Raw genomic sequence first — 25,292 nt, forward strand, 5'->3', positions numbered from 1 at the left:
AAATAAAAAAAGAACTTGCACTGACACCAAATACTATACAGTTATGGGACCAACAGTGCTGGATCATCAATATCCATCCGCCTCCCCAGTAATTTTTATGTAATAGCTATCTGCCTAATTGGATAAAATTCGAAGGCTGATCTTGTCTCACTGTCAGCGAGTTCATTGCCAACCATTCCACAGTTACCAGACAGCCATTGAAATATGATGAATATGGTCTCTTCACTGGGCACTGTTGAGAAGCTCTGCAATTTCTTGCACGAAGATGCAATAGGGTCCTTAAAAAAGCACTACAGTGCCTGCAACGCTGATATGGCATTGCAGAGGGAATTATTACACAGGACATAGGACACTGAAAATGGCTGAATGGGACATTTCAGGATGCAATAACAGATTTCCCATGGGAACTCATGCCCTTAATTAAACAAAAGTTAATAACTTGTCAAAATGATTTTATACAGTTAGCAAAAGATACATAAAAATTATCCTTACAGTTGAAGACATGATCGAGCACCATTCACTCATGTCACAGAATTTTTAATGGCTTGGCTAATGTTAGCTGAGACAAGTCGGAACATGATCCGACTACCTCGTGCTTAGCAGGGCAACACCATAGCCGCTAAGCCACCGCGGCGGGTCTGATGGCAGAGTTATTTTTTAAGTTTTATGTGATAGGCAGCATTTTATGTGATAAGAATGCGGGCACTTTGTACACCTAGCATAAAGGGACTGCAACAATCCTGCTCAACTTTTTATTCTGTCTTAATGCTATGCACGGTAGGTGTGCTGCTGTTGTAACCCATTTATACTTGTGAGATCTCTAGGTATGTGTGTCCTTGCACAGAGATGCCCAAACCAACTCCAGAGTTCTCGTCTTCAATCCAAACTCCTCATTGAAATGGTCAAAGAGCCACACTACAGAGAAAGCGTTAAAACTCGTGGCTTTCATTGCGATTGTGTGCATGTAACGTTAATGATACATATGGCAATGATTGCACGAGAAATAGGTATGGAAAGCCCTCTGTTGAATCTACAGACTAAATACACACATGGTTAATAAATGAATATATATAGTTAAAGCTCCATGGAGTTCTTATTATGGTAAGCTGGATCTACTTGGTACAGCTTTACTTGGAGTGATACCAGGTGATTGGTGTAGGTTGGCTTAACTTTATGAAATAAGAGAACTGGGAGAAACAGACATTCTGTCCTTGGGTTAAGTGCCTTATGGCCATAAAATTATTCATCTCCATCCACCATGCAGCTAACTACAAAATGGTGCGAGAAGCCCGTAATGTGATAGACACATTAATGCAAACACTTACGCAAAAGTACATAGGCCTCTGCAACCTTGCAGAATCTCAAGTCAATTTCCAGCAAAGCTTTTGTATTTGTTTTTGGTTTGTATTTGGTTTGATGTAATTCTATTTCATCAAACCACCCACTTGAAAGCGTTACCCGAATTCGCGGCATATGACTCGCCCGTTTGAAACCTTGCCCGTATATAATGCTTTCGAGCAGTTAACAAATTCTTTTTTTGCAGAGGCAGTAATTTTTCCGCACACATTTTACTTTGCAAACATTGGCTGTAATTTCATCCAAATTTTTACTAAATTTCATCTCAGTGACATGCACAGTACTCCAAGGGCAGCGGGCTAAATTCTACGCTGTACGTACGACCCACTTATATAAGCCTCAGAGTGCTTGCATACTTAAGTTATGACAAAAGCCATTATTAACCCACAAACTTTTCTTGCATGTCACGAATGAATGACACCATTTTAAAAAAATGAGTAAGCTGCCTCACTGAGTTCACTGAAAATGCCTAGTATGAATTTCTTATAATACATCAAATTAAGGAAAAGGAGAAGGTTCAGTAATTATTTTCAATGCTCCTAACTGCGCTGGAATATAGGACGGCCACAGTATAAGAAGAGAAGATAGAATAGGACGAAGGAAACTACGGTATGTACATATTGTACAATGTGATAAAAAAATATCAAATCACTAATATGAAAGCAGCTATATGTCAACATGAAAAAACGTATTTCGTTTCTACAGTCACTTCGGCGAAAGTGCTTGTTAGCCAGTCAAGCTTGGTGTGACGTACAGTAAGGTGAAAAAAAAAAAAACAAGGGTTAAGTAATTATCATTATCAGCCTATTTTATTATTATCAGTGCTCCTAATTAAACCAGAGACGTTAAGATTTCGGGCTGCATAGTGCACTCGTTAAGCTTCCTGTCGCTGCCTTATATAAAGTTAGTGTAGAGTTCGATCGGGACATTAAGGGCCATGCTGATGGGCCTATAGCAAGTTGCCTACTCGCCGCTGCGGAAACTCCGCTGAAAGTCCACTGTTTCTTTTTTAAACCAGGTATGACATTAAGTAGTATAATAGCAAGAGCTTGGTGGCGTAACCCACCGCCCTGTTCCATAGGGGACGCTTATAACATCCATCCATGCGTGAACAGAGCGCTCCATGCCGCGCTTATACGTTTTCGGGTACACTCTAAAAAAACGTTGCACCCTTTGGGGTGTATATCTGCCACACAACAATAATCGCCATCTGCCTCGACGCGTTTCCTATCTTTAACGCTGCGAGCCCGGCACTTTCCAGTAACGGTAACGAACGGCATGCGCGTTATCAGCATGACATAGCACTCCCGACAGGAAAGTAGCGGGCGCGGCGTTTTCAAGAAAGGAAACGCATCAAGGCTGATGACGATTATCGTTGTGTGGCAGAGATACACTCCAAAGGGTGCAAACATGGTGCAAACTTTTCTTAGAGTGATAGTATGCAAAACGCGGTCCCCTGCTGGTGAGCACACATGGCGCCGCGATATATCTGTTCGCGTAAGCTGCGCTGCGTTAGGAATTTCAGAGAATTTCGTGCATATGGGAGGCTTTGTAGCATGTCTTCGGTCACCAAGGAAGCAAAGCGATGTGCCGAATCCAAACACTGCGCACGAGAAGTCGCAGACGCCGTTTCGGTGCGCGGCCGCTTTAAATGCGTGTGCCGATCAAGCATAGCGCGATGCCGAGCTGCAACGGCAGACCGCTGCAGTGTGCGAAGAGCGACAGCACCATTGCCGGCCTAATTAGGTGACTGGCATCGCCACGCCGCCATCAGTAAGCACGGGAGAGCGGCAGACATACGCTGGCTGCTAATCCCTCCGTTCAATTTCTTTGTGTAGTTTCTTTTAAGCGCGTGCCAACTCAGAACCGTGGTGTAATACCAATGAATTAGTGAACTAATGAAATTAATAGGCTCCTGGCGTCAGCACCGTGACTTAGCGTGACCGGCTCTGGCGTGTGCTGATGCTGAGACTGCCGCCCACATGCATGCTCATGCAGCAAACGCGCATTTCCAGACATGGCGATCAGTAAGTACTGTGAATTAGTGTGTGTAGCCTTAGCGCTGGCGCGCAGTAGTTTTTTTTTTTTTTTTGTTTCGGAGAAAGAACGATGACGCAGCACCACTTTCGTTGACAGTTTATTGTCATTCATTTGTTTACAGTAACATATAATGTTTTATATGTTACTGTTTAAACACCACTCTTTAAACGGCTGTTTAAACACCGCTCTTTATGTACAGTTGATTCCTCATCTTATTGCCGCAACTGACTCCCTGCGCCAAGTCAGTGCATCGATTTTCTTTCGCTTAATTGTTCTCTCAGCAGCGCGTTTTCAGCCACACTATATGAACGTTCACTTGATTGGGTGGGCCGCTTCACCATTAGAAATTTCTTTAGGTCCTGTAAATTATTGTGCGTGGTAGTTTTCTAATCAAAATATCATCCGCATCCACCTTAAGGGACGACTGCATATTTTCATGGTTAAGCTAACATAGGGCGCACTCTCGACGAGATGATCCACAGACTACTCTCAGCGAACGCAATTGCCTTTTCCGATAGCTGAACACCAAAATAAAACAGGAAATTAACCCTGAACACACACACACAAAGCAAGCGAAACCGGCTGTATAGAGCGCGGTGACAGCGTAACTCAAAGCGGAGAGCTGAGACTTGCAGACTACCGAGCCAATTCTGTCGCTGGCCACCGACTCGTCGCACAGTGTGTTGAACATTCCAGCGTGCCAGGCCCATATTACCCTCGTGACAATTCATCACGCACCATTACATGCTTGGGGACCGCGCGCTGCTCCCCCTAGTGTCTCGCCTAGAGTTTGCCACCAACTCGCCGGGTCCGCGCGGTTTGTCGGACAAAAAGTGCCCGCATTCCACGACCTGTGCTGCATTCGGCAGCGCACTACGCCACACGTACGTGTCGAACACTTTTCGAGTGCGAGAGCGACGCACAAAACTCGATATAAAGCACAAAACGCGCGAGACCCGTGCTGCTCTACAGGACGGGGTATTTTCCGTACTACCCAGCAAACTTAAATAAATTGTACTGAAGGCACTGGGCACTGGGCATGGTGCTAGTGGATGAGAAGAAGACGACGAGGAGTGCTTGCTTGCCACCTGTTTTAAGCCTACCGCTGCAACCTGGAGCTAGTGCTATTAGGCGAACACCCCCGTTGCAAAATAAATAAATAAACTTCGTAGACCGCCTCCAGGTCGCGCCACGGGGCGTTCGAAACTCCAGCCCGTCAGCCCCATATCGGACATCTTTTTTCAAAGACTGCATCTGATGCACACGTATCTGCCCCATTTTAAGTCTTATCCCGGCAATTATGCTGGCCGTGGGCAAAATTTTGTCTGTCGTAAAGCATACCTTTTTATTACGCTCCGAAGCACTTGAATAGATAATGCATTGGAAAAAAGCCGCGGTGAACCCAGACATGCTGAACTTTTTTTTTTGCAGACACATTAATAGGTGGCTCGCTTATTTCACCGGGGATTGACACGGAGGAGGCAACTACCAAACTCGTGTAATGCACGAAAATACCATTAAAGTTCAGTAAAGATTTGCAGTGAATCCAGTAAAGTAACTGAGCTCAGTAACTGAACTGAGTAAAGTATAGCTAAGCCAGTAAAGTTAAAGTTTTGTCACACATGACACTTAAAATACCCCCTACTCCTTCATTTTCACCGAATTTGAGCTGAGTATCATATATACAGGGTACTACAGCTAAGTCGAGCAAAACTTAAAAAAAAAAAAATCCGCGTATGAGTTACGAAAATACAACCAACATAGTAGTGTTCGCTGTCCTGTTGAGCAACTCAGGGTATATTTTACTATGAGCTTAAGTAATTATTTAACAGTAATTAATTAATCAACTTTAAGGTAATAATTTAAACGCGAAATATGAAATGTACAAGATTTAAAGCCTTAAGAAATGTCTAAATAAATATTTTTCGTGATGGTAACTGCTGGGACGTCAATTTTGGGGGGCTGCATAAGCAGAACGCACTCTAAGAACAGTTTACACCCTTTGGAGTGCCCCTTCTGATAACGCGCGTGCCGTTCGTTACTGGAAAGTTCCGGGCTCGCAGCGTTAAAGGAAGGAAACGCATCAAGGCACATGACGATTATCGTTGTGTGGCAGCAGGGGCACGCCAGAGGGTGTAAACTGTTCTTACACTCTTAGAAACATTTGCACCCTTTGGGGTTTATCTTGTTCCACAACAATAATGTGGACCCTTTGGGGTGTATATTTGCCACACAACGATAATCGTCATCTGTCTTGCTTGCGTTTACTTCCTTGAAAATGTTGCGCTCGCTACTTTCCTGTGGAGAATGCTCTGTCTTGCTGATAACGGGCATGCCTTTCGTCACTTGGAAGTACCGGGCTCGCCGCGTTAAAGAAAGGAAACGCGGAGAAGACAGACGACGATTATCGTTGTGTGGCAAAAGGGTGTAATTTTGCTTAAGAGGAAGCTTTAGCTCGGGTCCAACTCCAATGCCGCCTATTCAAATACATGTAAAACGCAAAAACGTTTTTCTGAGACAACCCTTGGACCGATTTTAATGAAATTTGTTGCATTTGAGAGAGAAAGTTAAATTCTAGTGACTGTTGGAAGCCGAATGTCGATTTAGGGCTTGAAATTTGTTAAAATGATTTTTATATATTCGACAGTTTGAAAAAAAAAATAGAATATGTTGTTTACAAATTCATAGCTCTGCATCTAAAATAGATATCGCAGTTCTGTAAACGGCATCCAATAGATCTTTCAAAGCGGACAAATTTGATATGTAATTTTACATCATAGTTGAATTTGTTACGTTGGTTACAAGGGTTCTGCAAAAGCTGTGTTTCCATATTACTAAATTTTTCTAGATTCATGAGTGACATATCAATTTTGTCCGCTTTAGATGTACTATTAAATGCAATCGAGTAATTATATAATCATTTTTGTTGTTGAGTTACAGAGTTGTAAACTTGATAGTTTCGTTTTTTGTAAATTTTCAATTTTTGCCAATTTTTAATAAAAAATTGATGACCTAACTCAAAAATTCGAAACCAACAGTCACTAGATATTAAGTTTTTCTTTTAAATGCAGCAAAACTTGTCAAATTTGGTGCAGTGGTTGCCGAGAAAAACGAATTCTCCTTTTACATGTATCTAGATAGGAGCACCCGAGCTAAAGCTTCCTCTTAAGCGACAGGTGGGACCTTCGCCTATCAGTTCTTTTTTTTTTTTTTTTTGCTTGCGACCTATTCATGCATCCGGTTCTACGTGTTGAGTCGATACTTTGTTGATAGCGTGTTTGAAGGCACTAATGTCTTTGCGCTAGTCACGTGGTATTTCTTTTCAAATATCGCGCGCTTCTTCTTGCAGCCTTGAACAAATTAAAACCACAGCAGCTATCAGCACGGCAGGAAATTACTTCGATATTTCTCAATATGTTCTACAACTTCTGTGTTAAAGATTTTGCATTTGAATCAATACTTCAAAAAGTATTTAATTAATTATCGTTAATTACCTAAGCTCATACAAAAAGAAAGTACATTGACTTGCACAAGGGCTCCATGAACAATGATAATACGAGCATTATCGTAACTCACTCGTGGATTCTTTTATGTTTGGCCCGCCTTAGACGAAACGCCCTGTACAGTTCTCTTGGGACTCTCGGATATATCGGGGATAACGGCTGTGTGACACTATGGAACGCTAACAGGTTATCTTCTACAAAGACTGTGATTAAGGTACTCATATTAAACACTTATCTCTCGTAACGCACAACATGATTCCCATTTCAACAAAATGAAACAACGTGCCTAGCATAGTTCACCGAAAATACCAGGAAAGTGAACTACATGTCGTGTCCGCTGCGAGCGGTGATGCGAGCGAAAGACCGACGCCACTCCGATGTAGCCACTTAGCCAAAAAGCCCCGTGTTTCTTACACAGCCGTTTTTTGCCCCTTTTTCTCAATGACGTCACAGAGCCTGTGCGCACGAGTGCTTGGTCAGATCAGAGAACCTATAACACAATTCACTATGCGCCTCGTACAACACGTGAAAATTTTGAGAAAACGAGTATTCAGTAATTACCCTCAAGGAACATAATTAATTTACGCACTTCAAACTTTTGGTACCGACACTTATATATAGCATGGTTCTTGTTTTCTCCAAGTATGAAATTGCTGCCGTCTTTGGTCCTTCCATGAAAGCGGCAACTTTTTAAGTGTTTCATGTACCGCCTTTAAGCCGGCCGAAATTTTAATTTATCTCCCAAATAACCCGGAGGCTCCAGAATATATTTGCACATCAGTCCAAACGTTTCTCACATTGCGTGATAAATTTTTATTCCAAAAGAACTGTGAGAGCAAACATTATATAACGTTTCCGAACTTATAGTCGCGCTTAGAGCTTGGCTCTAAAAACCGTAACAGCGTTTTGCACATGTAGGTTATTTTCGATACTCGTGCTCTCAGTTTCTTGCATACTCGTGCTCTCAGTTTACAGACAACTATATAAAAAGTCAGAATTAAGGGTCACAAATGGGTAAATATAAAATGAAATTAAGTCCACTGAACGAAAAGGTAAAAAAAAGAATCTTAATGAAGAAGTGAATGTTTCAAAACAAACATTGCTTACATAATTAAAGGGAGTACAACTTTACGCGCATGCACTCTGGAACTATACGCTTGCATTTGCAAAAAAAAAAAAGGTATACAAAGCAAGAAAAGCAGTGCTTTCAGGTGATAATGCAAGTACACTGCGATTTCACGTTGCACAAATTATCACAAAAAAGTACATGTTAAAAATACTGAAGTTGTAACTTTAAAAGCAGCGCCATCAAACTGGACAAGAAAGTGAGACGCACACAAACACATGCACAGCGTTTGTGTGTGTCTCACTTGTCCAGTTTTATTGCGCTGTTCCTAAATATTGAAATTCGTCCGTAGCCGTCATCTCTGTTAGGGGCGCGCGTTTCGACTACACTTGAGCGCAGAGCGGCCAGATTATCTTGCCAAATGCGTATCACTGCCTCAGTTGCCGCGTCAGGCCAAATGATACGCTCTTTGGAAAGACATCTGGGAAGCGCCAGCGCAGCGCTCGGGAGAAGTACCGTCCGCCATTTTGCCAGTTTCCGAAACGTCGGTACAGTGTACTAGAATACTTCACTGTAATGTCGGTTACACTAAACCGAGGTTGCCAAGCTCGGTTGACGGTCAACCGCGGTTAGCGGCCTAACCGCAGTTTGGCCTGCCGTGCAACCGCGCTAACCGCGTTTCACGATGACCGCGGTTAAGGTTCCCCGTGAAAAACAGTTCGTTTAAATAACTGAACCTGCATGGATGCATCGTGAAGGCTCGGTTGCACGCTGCACGCAACAGAACAACGTTTCGGAACGGCAACGTCTGTCACACAGGCCCGTGTCGTTCCCAAATGTTATCTTATTACGCCCTCAACAGTCCTTCAACCACAACACGAGGTGGACGCAGGTGTAAAGCAGCTTCCGGCGCAACTAAATGAAATTAAATATGTTTGCAACGTATTGGACACTGGGGGCTTTCGAAAAAAACAAATTGCGGTATACGCTATCGCGCGTGCGCCAAGGGTCGCAGTGTGTTAAATTTGCTGCGCAATACCAAAGACATCAGAAATGCATCGGTTCTTGATGCGATAAGATTAAGAAAAAAAAGGAAAAAAATTAGCGAAGAAAAAAAAATTTAGCAGAGCGTGGTTTCGATCCACGGACCTCTGGGTTATGGGCCCAGCACGCTTCCACTGCGCCACTCTGCTGAACGTTTCGCGCTACAAATGCGGCCGTTGCTATTCATATGCGTCACGTGAAACCGCGTTGCTGATGCACGTGTGTCTGGTCGAGCCCTTGGCGAACGTCGTCCTTCACTAAGGCGCGGCAGAAAACCGGTTTGCAATTTTGTTGCCATCACGCAGAAATAAAAAGAAGAAAGAAACGAAAAAAATGTATAGCGTCGAGTAATAGGTGCCCACAGTGGATTTATGCCAGTTTTGAAACATTATTATTATTTACCAATATTGTCCTTGTTCTTTTATTGCATTTAATGTAATTTTCAAGTAATGCTTGATTGTTGTACCGTATGCGCGTACCTGCTTATCTTGATCTTTTTTTGTGTGTTTTCTATTCCACTTTTTATCCTTAGCGTTTGGCCGTGGTTCTACCTTTTCATATTTTTTTATCTTTGCGCCAGTATCCAGACCTCCGGTTTTTCTTAGGCACACAAAATAGATAGAGTATATGTTATTATTATTATTATTATTATTATTATTATTATTATTATTATTATTATTATTATTATTATTATTATTATTATTATTATTATTATTATTATTATTATTATTATTATTGATGTTGTGGTGGCCATTGTCATCACTCGCAGGTCGGTCAGTTAAGCGGGAAGGCTTCGGAAACCAATCGCATGTAAGAAAAATCACCGCTCAAGCACTCCGTACAGATATGGTTAACCTGCAGCGAAGCTGAAAACTGTGGCCCCGGTGTTTATCTCTGGTTAGTCCCAACAGTTCATTAAAGGACGGCTTGGTAGGCTGCCGGATCCTCTGTACGCAGTTGCTGCTTGCGCTCGGCTGCACGAGTCTGTTCTTGTGCCCGGGCTACAGCATCGGCACAAGAATCTAGTACACTACAGTGTACTAGATTCTAGTACACTGCAGTATAACTAAAACGGGAAAATCGCCCGCGCTCCGCTTCGGCTTAGCGGGGCCACTCGGAGCGGAGCTACCTGTTTTGGTTTTCGTATTTCGTTCATTGGTTATTTAAAATTATTTATAAATTTTTAAGCAAATTAGTGGACAGCTAGCCATGCGACATAAGGATGGGGGTTTTATCGACCGTATAAACTTCTAAACACAGGTATACTAACTGAACAAGCTCGCTGTCGTGCGCACACAAGCAAACGTGAACACATATCATTCGATGACCGCGGAAACTTGCTGTCAAAACGCTGGAGTGAGGAAGCGCAGCAGCAGCAGCGAGCGAATTGACCATCGTGCTGCGACTCGCATCAACACGAACTAAGCCGCGAAACCACAGCGCGGCGCGCTCTGTCCCTGTTGCAGATGGTCTTCAAGAATTAATCAAGATACAGCGGCCCTGGCAGGCGCGCACGGCTGCTCGGGCAGCCCGGGGTAGAAGGCGCCCCCAATCCCTATCCTCCCCGCCGAGCTTTGCGCGCGACGGAAGACAGCGCGCTTCCTCCCCGCTTTCCTCGCTAGCATGAGTGAGATTTAGCCGCGATCGCCGGCTCGCCCTTGCACGTGTTCAATCGTGCATACAGCATACGGCACGCGGTGACGATTTTATCGCCCTTGAATTTTATACGGAACCTCATGGCGACGCCGACGAAGACATCAGGAATGCGCGTGGTGTCCATTATAATTGTAATTGCAATAAAAGAGAGAGTAAATACTTTTCTACTTCCCGGGCTGCTGCATGCAGGAATTCCTGCATGCCTGCGGCGCTCCATCTCCCGATCCGATGGCAAGGTTTTTCTTTTGTGTGTGTGGCAGCACACCGCATTGACAACGAGCATCAGCGCACAGCCGAATTTTTTTTTCTTCTTTTCTCGTCCCACACCAACATTGTACGAATCCTTTCTTCCCTACTGGGCATCGTTCTTCCAAGTCCTGAGTATTTACTTAGAAGAGGCCCGCATTCTCCATTTTAGTTGTAGATGCGGGAAGATATCTTATGACTGGTTACATTAAGGTGGTAAATGCAGAGGGGGCGGGGAGGGGGGCATGTGTTATCTAAATACGATGTCCCTTAGAGGCGGCCCTACGAGGGGCGAATGGGTACTGCCCTTCCCCCCGAAATTCCTTCTGTGCTGCCCCCATTGCCCCCGTCCCCGCCCCCTCTACATTTACCACCTTAACCTCATTCGTTGTTCGTTCCACCGTTGTCATAAACGTCGTCTTGATGCCGCACTGGTCGTTCCATTGTCATCATTCCAGCTTCGTCGTCATCCAATTCCCGTCATATCGTCGTCATACAGTCATCGTCATCCCATTGTCTTCATGCCATCGTCGTCATCGTCGCGCAGCTGTCGTTATACTATCATCACCGTTCCAGAATTGTGGCCCCGTTGCCGTCATTCCATCGTCGTCAGTGCATCGTCGGCATGTCGCCATGGCCATGGCCGAACCTCGCGAGCACGTATCATAGCATAATGGGACGATTGTGGCTTCAGTGCGTGTCGTAGCGATGATAATGTCTGAGCGACCGCTAGAAATTGTAAATAAAGGTGTCTTCAAGGACACGGCGTGTCGCTATAGACTGAATTCTTATCACATTAACGTCGACAGTCATCGTGAGATGGGCTTTGTCGGAACTTTTTTGCTTTCTTCCATGGCATCGGCTAACCGAAGGTGTCGCATTCCGCCATCTTGGCGTTTTGAGCCAATCGGAAACGCCGTAGGCCGTAGTAGCCTTAGGGGCCAATAAGTATACTAGAAGACTGCGAATTAGGCACTACGGCAGACTCTGACAGTATAGCACCCCGAGGGCCGAAAAGACAAACGCCCGACAAGCAGGTTCGGATGCGTATACTCTTCGAAAGAGTCGGGCAGCAGATGCTGCAGTTGATGGTGCAGCAGCTAGAAAGAAGAAGGCAGGGAAAGGAATAGAGGTCGCGAGGAAATGCCTCCTAACAATACTGTTCTCAGTAATTGATTTAACGGGCTGCATGCAGTCTGCCAGATTTTCTTTACGCCACACAACACACTACGTGTGCACACAATCAGATTTGCTTTCGAAAAAGTTCGAAAGTGGGCTTGTCGCAGACGTCCCTCCTTGCTGCTACGTCGGAAGTTGTCGTCACGCTTCCGTTATCGTCGTGATGACCTCCTTTTCCTGAGCTTCAGCCTCACCATGTGATAAAGAAAAAAAAAATCCTGCGGTGATTTAGCGTTAAATGTGAAATAAATGCGTGGGCATTACGTCGAACCTCTTCTAGGTCCCAAGATCCACGATTTAAACCGCGTTCACCGCATTGCAAAGTGTTATTTAGAACATCATTCGAAACACGTCCTGCGCTTCCTGGAGAAGCGAAGTGCAAATGAAGTTCATGCGGAGCAGAGCCCCGTCAGTTCGAGAACGTGCTCGCGAGCGTTGCAAGAATTTTACCGAAATCGGAGAGTCAAGCCTGCTGTCATACGAAAACTGTACTGTACAAAAGTCACTGCGGTGAAACTCTGCGAAAACGAAAAAAAAAAACAAGAAGACTGATGTCCACCGTACGTAGGTAAATGTGCGTTGAAAAAGTACTGCCCTCGCGAAAATTCCTTAAGCAAGCGCTCGAAAGCGTTATGCAGCCATTATCCTTAAAGGGCCCTTCACCAGGTCTGGCAATGCTGAGCTGACAAGCGCAGAGCACGCATTGCGCGATAACGATCGCGTCTGCAAAGTGTTGCATCGCTACACGGCGCGGAAAGAGCTGAGAGAAGTGGTTCTTGTGGGGAATGAGGAAAGGCTAGCAGTATTTCTGCAACCCATGTGGGAGCAGGGCTCAGCGCCAGCAGGGTGCGGTAGATGGGATTAAAAGAGAGAGGGCTGAAATTTCAAACCGAACGCCGTTTTCCCTTCTCCTCGCGGCCACCGCGCTCCAAGCCGGAGAATGAGCCGTGACCCTGGCTTTAGAAGTTGCCGTAAGACCCGGTCTCACGGCCACTTCACGAAGCCATCAAGACTTCCCACGTGTAATCTCAAATAATTTTACGTTGACGAATTAAAGTTTTTACCACTACCACCACCACCACCACCACCGACACGTGCTAGTGCGCCTACGTACACGTGTTTGTAATGTGACGTCGCTCGGGGGGACACGTGGCTTAGAGAATTGTTCAATGCAACATCTGCTATATGTGTAGTATGTTGCTTGAAAAGACGAATTAAAGCTAACAAACCAAATGTCTGCATGTTTTTTGTTTTACTTCGCACCAGAGCGAAAGAGAGATCCTTTAAGAGGAAGCCTTAGCTCGGGTGGGCCTATCGAAATACATGTAAAATGAGAATTCGTTTTTCTCGGCAACCACTGCACCAAATTTGACAAGGTTTGTTGCATTTAAAAGAAAAAGTTAAATATAGTGACCGTTGGTTTCGAATATTTTATTTATGCCGTGAATTATTTGTTAAGAATTGACAAATCTCGAAAGCTTTCAGAAAACGAAACTATCAGGTTTACGCTTCTGTAACTCAGCAATGAAAACTGATACCACAATTCTGTGAATTTCAACTAATCGTACATCTAAAGCGGACAAAATTGATATGCCAGACATGATCGAACCTCCAAAAATTTAATATTATGAAAATACAGTTTTTGCAGCACCTTAGTACAAAGCGTAACGAATCCACGTAACATATAAAATGACATATAGAATTTGCCCGCTTTGAATGATCTTATGGATGCCGCTCACAGAATCGCGATATCTGTTCTTGATGCAGAGCTATCGATTTGTGGACTTCGTGCTTCTATTTTTTTTTTTCGATCTTTCGTATTTTCGAAAATTATTTTAACAACATTCAGTTCTAAATAGGAATTCCGCTTTCAACAGTCTCTGTAATTTAACTTTCTCTCGCAAATGTAACACATTTCATTAAAATCGGTCCGGGGTTTATCTCAGAAAAGCGTTTCTGCGTTTTACATGTATCTGAATAGGCCGCGTCAGAGTTGGGCTCGAGCTAAAGCTTCCCCTTAATTTCCCCCAATGTCCCGAGAGACTGCGCGGTGATAGCGAGGTTTAGCATTCGTCTTGGACTCTTCAGACGGTGTCCTAAACATGCGCGGGAGCGGCGTGTTGGGTCAACGCAACATTCAAGGCAAGTCCAGCTGGGTAGGGGACGCGAAAAAGAAAATGGAGGAAAAAAAAGAAAAGAAAGAGAAAGAAAACTGCGTCCTAACGATAGTGTTTGGAGTAATTGAGTTAAGGGTTGAAATAGGTCATCCGAGTCTACCAGCTTTTCTTTGTGCCGCCGAGGTTCGCTCAGAAGTTCGAAGCTGGCTTTGTTGCATGCGTGCGCCCATGCATCCAGTCGTCACGCTCCCGTTCTCATTTTCACAGCGTAGCTGTTAAGGGCCACTCTCTCCAGGATCGTATCCGTGTGTTAACGCAAAGCTATTGTCATCATCACGATTGGCTCCAGCGTCGTCTTCCACAGCTGGTTCGTTGGCGCACCTTGGCGCTACCGCGCGAACGCGCTCGTGCTAGTGCTCTCGCGTTCGTCGTCGTAATAATTAATTATTGATCATTAATTAATTATCACAAACACGTAACGAATTTTAAAGCGAATTACAGCGCTGCTGTTAGGCGCTAGTTCCCCCAGGATCGCGTTCATCTATAGACACAAAACTTCCCATTCGTGGGCCGAGCCCGAAAATAGTGCAATGCGGGGTCGACCCGCGGCGGAGATGCAGTTCTCCATTAAGGGGCCCACATACACAGCTTCGCTGGTCATTCTTCTTCACAAAGTGAAAGGGCACTGACTTTTCTATGGCAATATCGTGCCGGGCACGTCATGCCTGCACGATCTTCGTGGTACGTTCAATGTGTACGCGTGGATTATTTTTGAAGTTACATGAGCGTTATACGCATATTTTTCGGGTGTTGCGAGAGAAGGAATGGTGACGCCGAGTTTAAATGTATCCTCGGGTAACCTTTTATTAAAGTGTGCGGTTTAACGCAGACAATTGGGATTCTGCATTGTCGAACAGGTCTGGCGCGTATTGAAGAGCGTGTGTATACTTGAAGGGAGAATTAACCGCTAGGAGGTGTACACCTTGCGCTATTGTCTTTCTTATTTTCTAATGCTTTCGGTACGGCAAAGTAAATTAATCTCGATTTATAGTGCTTTCTTCCTTTAACGTAGGTTCCTGACCCGTTTAATGAATGCAGCGTTCGTGTGGTTTTGCGAGATCCGGGGCTCGTTCGCTTAGAAAATCGTGAGCCTATTGTTCGAACCGTAAGATCAAGGTGGCGTAGAAATGAGCTGAGAGCCATGCACGAACACAAGTTACGGAGAGAACGTTTTCTTTATGTGCACGGCTTTGTGAGTCAGCCAGATGCTTAGTTTCGTGTCTCTTTGATAGCTGGGGGCGTTCGTTGGTTGGTGATAACAAATTCGTTCATTAATTAATTAATTAATTAATGTGCTTGTGGGGACATCTGCAGGCATCAGGTTAAGTTTATGCAGAGCAGTCGAAGACCAATAAATGATGACACATTGTTACCGCGAATTCGTTTTATTGTAAAATATCCGATTGCAGGTGTACTAAAGTTTATGTTCACGGCTGGGAGGAGCATACGCACAGCGAGCCCATATATACCATGTATACACGGAAGGTTCCTTCACAGGAACCTACCGTGTGAAGCCTGGTGGTGAAGAACAGGGTAAAAAAGAACACGTACTGCAGCAGTCAAAGAGGGGAAATTACGTAAAAAGACCATCGGGGTATGAGTCGCTTAAGGCTTTCGCCTTAATAATAAGATATTTTTTCGCACCCAAACGAGAGTTCCAATGTCGCCTTTCTTTTTCAAAAAAGTGTTGGCATTCAAGAATGACATTTTACTTTTGCGCTTCCTCCGATGCGGCTGATATACTGCGGCATACAGAGACAGCACTACTGCAGCTCTTTGTCAATTTTCGCTGGATATAAAAAAAAGTAAAGAAAGAAAGAAATTATTTTATAGCTACAGTATGCAGGCCCGCTGCGTGCGCTCCGATAGTGCAAGGCCAGTGCTGAATGTGGTCAACGTGAAACAATAGAGCATTATAGCCAAGGCCGACATCTGTGCCAGCTTTCTTTACGGCGAGTTTTTTAGGTGCTGGCAGGTCCCCTTCAATAATCGTTAAACCTGTGTTTGCTCTACAGAGCGAAATAGCAATACCAGTTGGGAAGAAGGGCTTGATGAGCACGCGGCAGGTTGTAGTGCTGCCGCTCTGCGAGTATAGAGCTACGGTAGCGCAACCGAACAAGTGCGCGTCGAATAAAAACTACCGGGAAGCAAACGTTCTCGTCCAATACGCTGTCTCTCAGTGGTCACGTGTTGGGCCGATACTTCGAGCGAAAAAGCGAGAAGCATATCTTCGCGGAGCCGTCGCTTGCTAAGGCTGGTAGCGTGACGTGCTCTCTCCTAAAGTTTATTTCTTACCTCCATATTTATGTCCCCCCCCCCTCTCTCTCCATGCTTGCAGATATACGCCTCCGAAGAAATGGCGGACGTGACCAGTGTTGCCAGATCGCTATGAATTTCGAATCTCCCCTATTGTTATTACTAAATGAACCACGTTAAATGCATCCATCACATTCGAGGAGCTGCATTCAACATCACAGTTAAGACACCCAGCGTAGATCAAAAATGCCACAAGGCTGTTCAGTTCGTCATGAACTTCGTGAACTGGTTCAAGGTGAATCAGTTCCTGTTCCCTGCGGTGGCTTACGGATGCTGCCATGTCGCTAATAGAGGAAGCGCGGGCAAATGCACAACAGTTCTTATTAAATGCGCTATCGTCGGACTCTGTATAATCAGTAGGAAAGAAAGGTCCTATTCCTTAGTGGCAGTGCATCTTGGTGAAGCCAATTCTGAAATTTTCAATAGCTTGCTCTCCGTCCTTTTGTAGTCCTCATGATGACTTAAGCCGCATGCGCCCGCTTCTCTGTGCCTCTTTCTTCACTACATTGTTTCTTTACATGGCTAGTTGGATTGCTGTTTGCAGTCGCAAGCTTTCTAGTCTCGACACTTGTCAGCTTTTTCACGACCCGGGAGACTGTAGAAGCGGACACGGCTTCCACACCGTGTTCAATTTCTTCTTTCGCTTAGGACAAATCAACCAACCTAAGGCCACACCTTTGCGTTAGCAGCGCATGGGCAGCGTGAGGAACTTTGATGATGATGACGATGGTGATAACCTCGCATATGGCGCATAACCACTAAGGGGGGGGGGGGGGTGTCGTGCCGTGAAACCTAGAAAAGCAGAAACTAAGAAGTGGTATCCTTTGAACAATCGGATGCGGACGACCTTGTCTTGTCCTGTACACCTCGACTGCAGTCTTCTATTTTCCTTAGCAATTTATTCCTTGCGTTTTATCCTCCTTTCATAGCACTCCTTCTGGGCCCGGCCCTTCTAAGTAGGCGTGCATCATCATCATCATCACAATCATCATCATCATCCTGGTTACGCCCACTTCTCCAACTACCGCGGTCATATACTAATTGTGGCCATGTTGTACCTGCAAACTTCTTAATCTCATCCACCCACTTAACTTTCTGCCGCTCCCTGCTACGCTTCCCTTTCCTTGGAATACAGTCCGTAACCCTTAATGACCATCGGTTATTTTCCCTCCTCATTACATGTCCTGCCCATGCCCATTTCTTTTTCTTGATTTCAAATAAGATGTCATCAATTCGCGTTTGTTCCCTCAAACAATCTGATCCTTTCTTATCCCTTAACGTTACACCTATAATTCTTTCCATAGCTCGTTGCGTCGTCTTCAATTTAAGCAGAACCCTTTTCGTAAGCCTCCAGGTTTCTGCCCCGTACGTGAGTACTGGTAAGACACAGCTGTTATACACTTTTCTCTTGAGGGATAATGGCAACCTGCTGTTCATGATCTGAGAATGCTTGCCAAATGCACCCCAGCCCATTCTTATTCTTCTGATTATTTCAGTCTCATGATCCGGATCCGCGGTCAGTACCTGTTCTAAGTAGATGTATTCCCTTACCACTTCCAGTGCCTCACTACTTATCGTAAGCTGCTGTTCTCTTCCGAGACTGTTAAACGTTACTTTAGTTTTCTGCAGATTAATTTTTAGACCCACCCTTCTGCTTTGCCTCTCCAGGTCAGTGAGCATGCATTGAAATAGGTCGCCTGTGTTACTAAGCAAAGCAATACCATCAGGGAATCGCAAGTTACTAAGGTATTCTCCATCAACTTTTATCCCCAATCCTTCCAACTCCAGGTCTCTGAATACCTCCTATAAACATGCTGTGAATAGCATTGGAGAGATCGTATCTCCCTGTCTGACGCCTTTCTTTATTGGGATTTTGTTGCTTTCTTTATGGAGGACTACGGTGGCTGTGGAGCCGCTATAGATATCTTCCAGTATTTTTACATATGGCTCATCACCCTGATTTCGTAATGCCTTCATGACTGCTGAAGTTTCGACTGAATCAAACGCTTTCTCGTAATCAATGAAAGCTATATATAAGGGTTGGTTATATTCCGCACATTTCTCTATGACCTGATTGATAGTGTGAATATGGTCTATTGTTGAGTAGCCTTTGGTTGACAGAAGACTAAGGTGTTCCTGATTCTATTTGTGACTACCTTCGTAAATACTTTGTAGGCAACGGACATTAAGCTGATCGGTCTATAATTTGTCAAGTCTTTGGCGTCCCCTTTCTTATGGATTAGGATTATGTTAGCGTACTTCCAAGATTCCGGTTCGCTCGAAGTCATGAGTCATTGCGTATACAGGGTGGCCAGTTTTTCTAGAACAATCTGCCCACCATCATTCAATAAATCTGCTGTTACCTGATCCTCCCCAGCTGCCTTCCCCCTTTGCACAGATCCCAAGACTTTCTTTACTTCTTCCGGCGTTACTTGTAGGATTTCAAATTGTAGGCGAGCAGGATTTGTGCAAATTCTGGAAGCACATGCCAGCGTGCAACGAGAATTTAAAAGGCATATCGCTGATGCTTGCACAGTGGCATAGCTACGTCGTCATGGCACCCGGGGCCCATTGGTCTTGTGTCACCCTCCCCCCCCCTTGGGTGTAGTCGAGGGAGGCGAGGATATCGACAATTTCCGGGTGTCTTCAGACATAGACACCCCCCACTGGCCCCTTGCACCCGGGGCCCACGCCCCCCCCCCCCCCCCCCCCCGCATTGCTACGCCACTGTGCTTGCATGCCAGTGCCTTAGTTGCAGGCCTTCCTCGCCAGCGACAAGATGCAATCGGAGCTTGGCGATGATCGGAGGCAGAAAAGAGGGTTACCAGAGCCGCTGGTACCGTGTGAGCACGCCAGCAAAATAGCTATGTATCGCGCCGTATAATGGATACGACTTGTCACTTCCTTTACTCAGCCGCACATGGCCGGTGGTCCCGTGCACGTCGCTGTTTACAGTTACATACGCACTTGCACGTTGCCCAAACGCTCTTAGCCGGAATATTCATTTATCTAACGAGAATCAAAGCTTTTCAACAAAGCAGCACATGTTTATTTGCGCCTTATGTTTTGCAACACCTGCCGGGCCCTATAGCATAGAAATAGGCTCCATGCTGTAGGTGCCGGCAATATAAAAGGAGCAAGGACTTGGCCCGTCACCTCTTTTTTTTTGTCCAAGCCTCTCCTTGCTCACCGCTTCCTGTGCACGATGTCAACCACCTTTAGATACTTCCTGATGTGCAGCCAGCAGTCCTCGTTCAGTTGGTCCAGCGTGCGGCCCCGTCCGCCGAAGCACTCGACGCGGTGCCTGACAACCCCGGCCATCTTCATGAAGCCGCTCAGGCTCGTCAGGCACGGCAGGCCCAGGGCTCGTCTAATCATCGCCGCCGCTTCGACGGCTTCGACGGCCGCCCTTTCGCTAACCATATCCACGAGCGACGCGTGGCCCGACACCAGCTCGACGGCGCGTGCGCAGTAGACGTCCTGCTCGCCCATCACGAAACGGGCTGCCCTTGTTACGAGACTGTAATTGCGCCTCGTGATGTTTCGGATGAACATGAGCTCGCCGTCGCGATCTGCGCATCCGGGAAGGCTCAGCTGCAGCAGGTTGTAGTTTCTCTCGATGCGCGGCATCACAAAGCTTAGGAAGGCCTCGTTGCCTCTGTCGCCGAGCGCCGCGAACGTCACTTTAGTGAGGCTCGTGCTGCCGAGGACTGCCTCGGCGAACGACCGAGAGTCGTGCTCGTTCAGGCGCACTTCCCTCAACACTATTCTCACAAGGCTGGGGTGTGCCGAAAGGGCCTTCGCAAGCGGGCTTTCGGGGCCCTCGGAAACGTGCAGGTCTTCCAGCTCCCGTTCCTGCGTGTCTGCATAGACGTGGAGCTCGAAGTCTCGGAGGGCGGTCGCACCGGCGACGTAAGCGGCCATCGCTGTTTGGAGAGCGTGGTCGAAGAAGTGGGAGTGCACGCACACATGAAGCGTCATTAGTGTGCGGCAGGCTACCAGGACGTCGTTGAAGGCCCTGTAGAAGTGGTCCCGCTCGATCAGATGGAGAGAGCTGACTTTCACCGACTTGACCTCCGGGCATTCTGGAAGCATGGCGAGGTTCTCGAAGGTCAAGTGGACGTCTACGATGATCACTCTATCAGCCATTCTGGACTCCCTGATCGTGCGGCAGATCTTCTTGAGGGAACCTCGTGCAGGAAGGTGTCCCACGGTGACCCTCCTCAGTGACGTGTTGCGCGCGAGAGCTCGAAAGAATGCACAGCACTCGTACTCAGTGAAGCCGAGGAGGTCAATGGTGAGCGACGACAGTGTCGTGATTTCGGGCAGCGTTATGAGCCAGGGCTTGATCCTTTTGCCGGCGTTGCCAACGGGGAGCTCTACATCGTGCAGAATGCTTGTCACGACGCAAGGCCTGAACCAGATGATGCTCAACGCGCGCAACGTCTTGTTCCGAGCCACGATATCGGCGAAGAGCGACTTGTCCTCGACGTTGTAGAGGTCCATGTCGGCGACCAGCTCCTCCAGGCTGGTCATGGCGGCGATGGCTTTCACCAGTGACCGCAGCGCTTGCTTGCTGATATCGGTCGTTCTGATGGTGAGCTTCTTAAGCACCGAGTCTTCCTGTGCCAAGTACTTGCGAAATCCGTCGGACAGGTCAGTTCCGCCATAGGTGAACGCACAGGCTCCCACTGCCAGTTCGGTGATGGTCCTGTTGTCACGGAGCATGATGATGAATTGACTGGCGCGGGGACCGCTCATGTCCAGGTCCGCAACGTCCAAGGTGGTCAGTGTGGCGCGGCCATTTTGCGGCGGCGGCACTACGAGCGTGGGCCTCCGCACGGAGTAGGTGTAATACTGCTCGAAAAGCGGCGTCATGTGCCGGTCCAGGGGGTTGAGGACGTTCACCACGGCCTTTATCACATTCTCGTCGTACTGCGGCGTTCCTCGGACGGTCAGGCTCCTCACACCGCGCCCGTACTGCAGCCAGTTGAGCAGAAATGGTCGTTTCGCTATGACGTGGTTGAGATCGACGGCCACTATGCATCTGTGGAGGGAAAGCAGGTTGGCGAGTACGCTGACCGCGATGGTCTCGCTCTGGATGCCTGACGATTTCCACGGCAGCTCGTGCTGGCTATCTTCGGCGACACCGAGCGTCAGCTCGCCCACACCTTTGTCTTTTTCCTCCTTCAGCTCGAGTCCCGCGTACCACAGGGCTTCGTTGTACGAGCCGATCCTACGCACCAACATGCAAATGGGATTATCTTCGCTCCGCGTGCAAGGAAGGTGGAGCGATGGCATGGAGCGGATCCTCCGCACTGTCGAAGGGCCGTTGTTTACCAGCGCAGATTCCGGTTTGTAGTCCATCGGAACCCGCTGGAGTAGGGCTCTGGCACAGAAAAGAAGGAGAGAGAGACCCTCAGTAATGAAAGTACTGAGGGATAGCAAACATTTCTTGCTCGCAACTACAGCTCGCGAAACGACAGAAGACAGAGGTACGGCACCTCATTAGCCCATCGGTTTGCTATAGCCCGTAAGTCCATTCGGTGAATCATGTTAATGGGCAGGGCGTCATGTTGATAACGCCCCACCTTATGCGCAAGCACAGTGGATTAAAAGCTGGTTTGGCATTCGCTCGTATTACAGAGAACGACACATTCACGCACTTGTAAGCGCTGCGTGGTGATCGACTACTTTTTTTGCGTTAAAATAGGGGACACAATGGGTGCGCTTGTGCTGTGTGCGCCGTTTTCTTTCTTTTTTACTGTGAAAACTTAAGAATTAGGGAATGGGCTGATAATGTCTGCGCGTTCGCAAGGACGTCGACTGATTCTCACAAAGAGGTTGCGCCATGGTGAAGGAAATAAATAGCGGCAGCGTTTACGCGTCTCGAGCTGCGCACTCTAGCCATAACTCCATGTCTAACTTCTACTGCGTCCACCGTTTGTAATCTAGCAGATTTCCATGGCTTCACTGAAGGACGCGCACATCAGGAAGCAAAGGCTTTCGGCGCGGTTTAAGGATTGCTAGGGTTGAATGAACGTGCTTCGCGCCGGCTCTCGCTGTCAGTGCGCTATGCCGCGAAGGAGAAAGGCGCTCGTTAAAGAACCAGAAGATTGATAAGCGGAAACCAACGGGTTCCGCGACGGCGGTGTTGTGAGCCAATCAGACAGACCGTCTACGGCCCTATGGGCCGACCCGACCAGAGATGGAGAATTCGAAAGTATGGCAAAAATGCGGCAATGTCCAGGATACCACCCCAGGCAAGGCTATGACGTCGACTGACTGAGACCAGAAAGGCCGAAGCATGGAGATAAGTCACCTTAGTATGGTTACAGTGCCCTAGAGGCTAAAAAAATGAAGCCTTAGCGAGCTTATTTTGTCCCCAAACAATACCCGTCATCTATCTTGACTGCGTTTTTCCCTTCGTTAAGCCTGATCGCCATGCAGTTCCAGGTCACAGACATCACGCGCGTCGTCACCGTGCCATATTCTTGACATGAAAGTAGCGATCGCAGAGTTAAAAAAAAAAAGAAACACAAGAAATACCGACGATGATCATATTGTTTGTAGGCAAGACACGCCTCACAGGGAGTAAACGTTTTTTTATAATGTACTTGAAAACCGCGAAGAATGGTGCTCGGCAAGAAGCGGACTGAAAAAGAGCCGCAAGGTAATGCCGTTCAACGGATGTTCACCGTAAGTTAATAGAGGAAACCACATTCATTGAAATAGGCAGAACTAACTGTGGCGACTCGATCTTTCTTTTTTTTTCTTTAAAGGTGAACTTGACGAAAAGAGTGGACACGGTGACCACCTCGAGTTGGCGTTTAGTTTTAATGCGGTAAGCTGTCATTCTCGTCTCTGTACTCTCAAGGTTTGTGCACGTACATCCAGAAACAAGAGTTGGGGCTTCTCAGAGAAATGAGTCCTACATAATGTCACGCGCAACCAGAAAGCACGGTTTATAGCTGCGCCCTGCGTTGAGTACTCCGTTCTAATGCAGTTTCGAAATCTTGTCTCTCATATTTGAAGAACACACACCCTCAAAAAAGCCAGAACAAAAGGATTATGCCTCGCCTTTTGCGGCGCCAATTTTCGCAAGGTGACGCAGTACAATCTAGACCAACAAAGAGTCCCTCTCGTGTCGCTGAATTTACCGATTATCGGTGGTCCCTGGGCAAGTGTCTTTGCATAGTTATCTGCCTTGTGTGAGAGTTGCAGCACTACAAAGTTGGTGGCATCGGGTTCGATCTATGAATTAAAAAAAAAAACATACGCTTTTGTTTCCTGCAGACGCGAAGTTTATTTTTCTGTTGAACGGTTTGGGCTTAATCTGACGTTTTGTGCTACGTTCAGGGCGGTATACCAAACTATTTGTAGCGTAAAACTGCGAGTAAACAAGCTCGAAGTTAGCTCTCCTTGGCCACAAGCAGCCACGCATGCAAGTGATTGCGCAGGCGCGATTAAGTTGTAAGCGCACTATATATTCGGGGGAAGCCAAAGTATGCAGCGGCAACTTGACCGTTCTCCAATTGAGAGAGAATATCAAAATCATGTCAGAATCGGCCTATACCCTTGCTTCGTCAACCTGCCATTACGACAGATTTTACTCCGGGCCCCAACAATCATGTGATGTGGCGGAAATAAAAAACATTGCATTACAGTTACGTTCACCTTTTCCCACGGGGCCATGGCGGAGGCGAGCATGTTTCAGCAGCCGTAGACGTCTCTCGGGAACATTGTTTTGGAACGCGGAGCCGCAGTTCGATTTTAAGGGCGGAGCTCTGTACGAATCCTTAGGCTGTCGCCATTCTTGGACCAATAGCGAGAAGCTACGATGAAATCAGAATTGCTTAAATTATCGTTCGGTGCCTGTTAAGAGAAGTGGGAAAATAGAAGGGCTAACTGCGGCTCGCTACAAGGAAGCGTTCGTCGGGGCCTGACGCAAGGTCTAACGTTCGCCCGCAATGAAAACCGCGAGAGAGCGCTCGCGTGGTTTGGATTACAGGCTGTCCTTAGAGCCGCGACCGATGGAATGGTACACGCGCGAACATTCCAGCTGAGGCACGGGCGCTGTTAGGTGTTTGGCCTGCGCCGAATGATGCGTGATCGGGCTGGCACTCGCGTGCAGTAGATATTGGAGCTACGCTGGCTGCTGTGCAGCTTGACGACGCCGAAGGCCCAACGCCAGAGCGTCAATGCACTGCTTGTCTCAACGAGAGTCGAAGCACTTACCGTTTTCCGAGAGGGAAGCAGTCGGGTGCCGATCGCCCAGGCCGACGGAGGCTTCGGCTGGGACGTTCTTCCTGGCGGTTTCCGACGAGCACGCGCGCTCTGGCTGCACGAGCTTCGCTGGCGCTTCTTTCTCTTCGACATCTTCACGCAGAGCACATGTAACCATGGCGGAGAACTCGCCGATGAACGATGTGTGTTCGTAAAGTGTTATTTATGTACCTTTCCTAGTAAAAAATAAAGAAATAACAGCGTATTCCACTCATATTCGGGACCCGGCGATTAAGCGAAGCTTTTTCTGGTGGTTACTGAAATATCCTCACGTATGCTTCTTTTTTTTTTTTACTTGTATCTAGCTCGTCCCTCCTCGCTCAATGCATGCTCTTGTCTCGTTTTGCTCTCTACTTCACTCTCCAGACTCCGCTGCTCTCGTTGCCGTTACATTCGGGAAAGCAATCTCGGATACCTTATTTT

General features: G+C 46.7%; 1 protein-coding gene and 1 non-coding gene across 2 annotated transcripts; both read right to left on the reverse strand.

The window, feature by feature from the left end:
* Positions 1 to 9,086: 9,086 nt before the first annotated feature.
* TRNAM-CAU (transfer RNA methionine (anticodon CAU)) lies at positions 9,087 to 9,158 on the reverse strand. Its single transcript has one exon. It is a non-coding gene; the product is annotated as a tRNA-Met (tRNA).
* A 10,435-nt stretch (positions 9,159 to 19,593) lies between these two features.
* LOC142584884 (uncharacterized) lies at positions 19,594 to 24,942 on the reverse strand. Its single transcript, XM_075695208.1, has 2 exons — positions 24,822 to 24,942; positions 19,594 to 21,972 (listed from the first exon to the last, which is right to left on the reverse strand). The coding sequence occupies exon 2, from the start codon at positions 21,948 to 21,950 to the stop codon at positions 19,770 to 19,772; it is 2,181 nt and encodes a 726-aa protein (XP_075551323.1). The 5' UTR covers positions 21,951 to 21,972; positions 24,822 to 24,942; the 3' UTR covers positions 19,594 to 19,769.
* Between the last annotated feature and the right edge of the window lie 350 nt (positions 24,943 to 25,292).

Source organism: Dermacentor variabilis, chromosome 6 (genome assembly GCF_050947875.1).
Source record: "Dermacentor variabilis isolate Ectoservices chromosome 6, ASM5094787v1, whole genome shotgun sequence".
NCBI classification, from domain to species: domain Eukaryota; kingdom Metazoa; phylum Arthropoda; class Arachnida; order Ixodida; family Ixodidae; genus Dermacentor; species Dermacentor variabilis.

Bases quoted from the DNA above. Each gene is read 5' to 3' on its own strand.
- LOC142584884 (XM_075695208.1), bottom strand. From the start codon at position 21,950: ATGGACTACAAACCGGAATCTGCGCTGGTAAACAACGGCCCTTCGACA.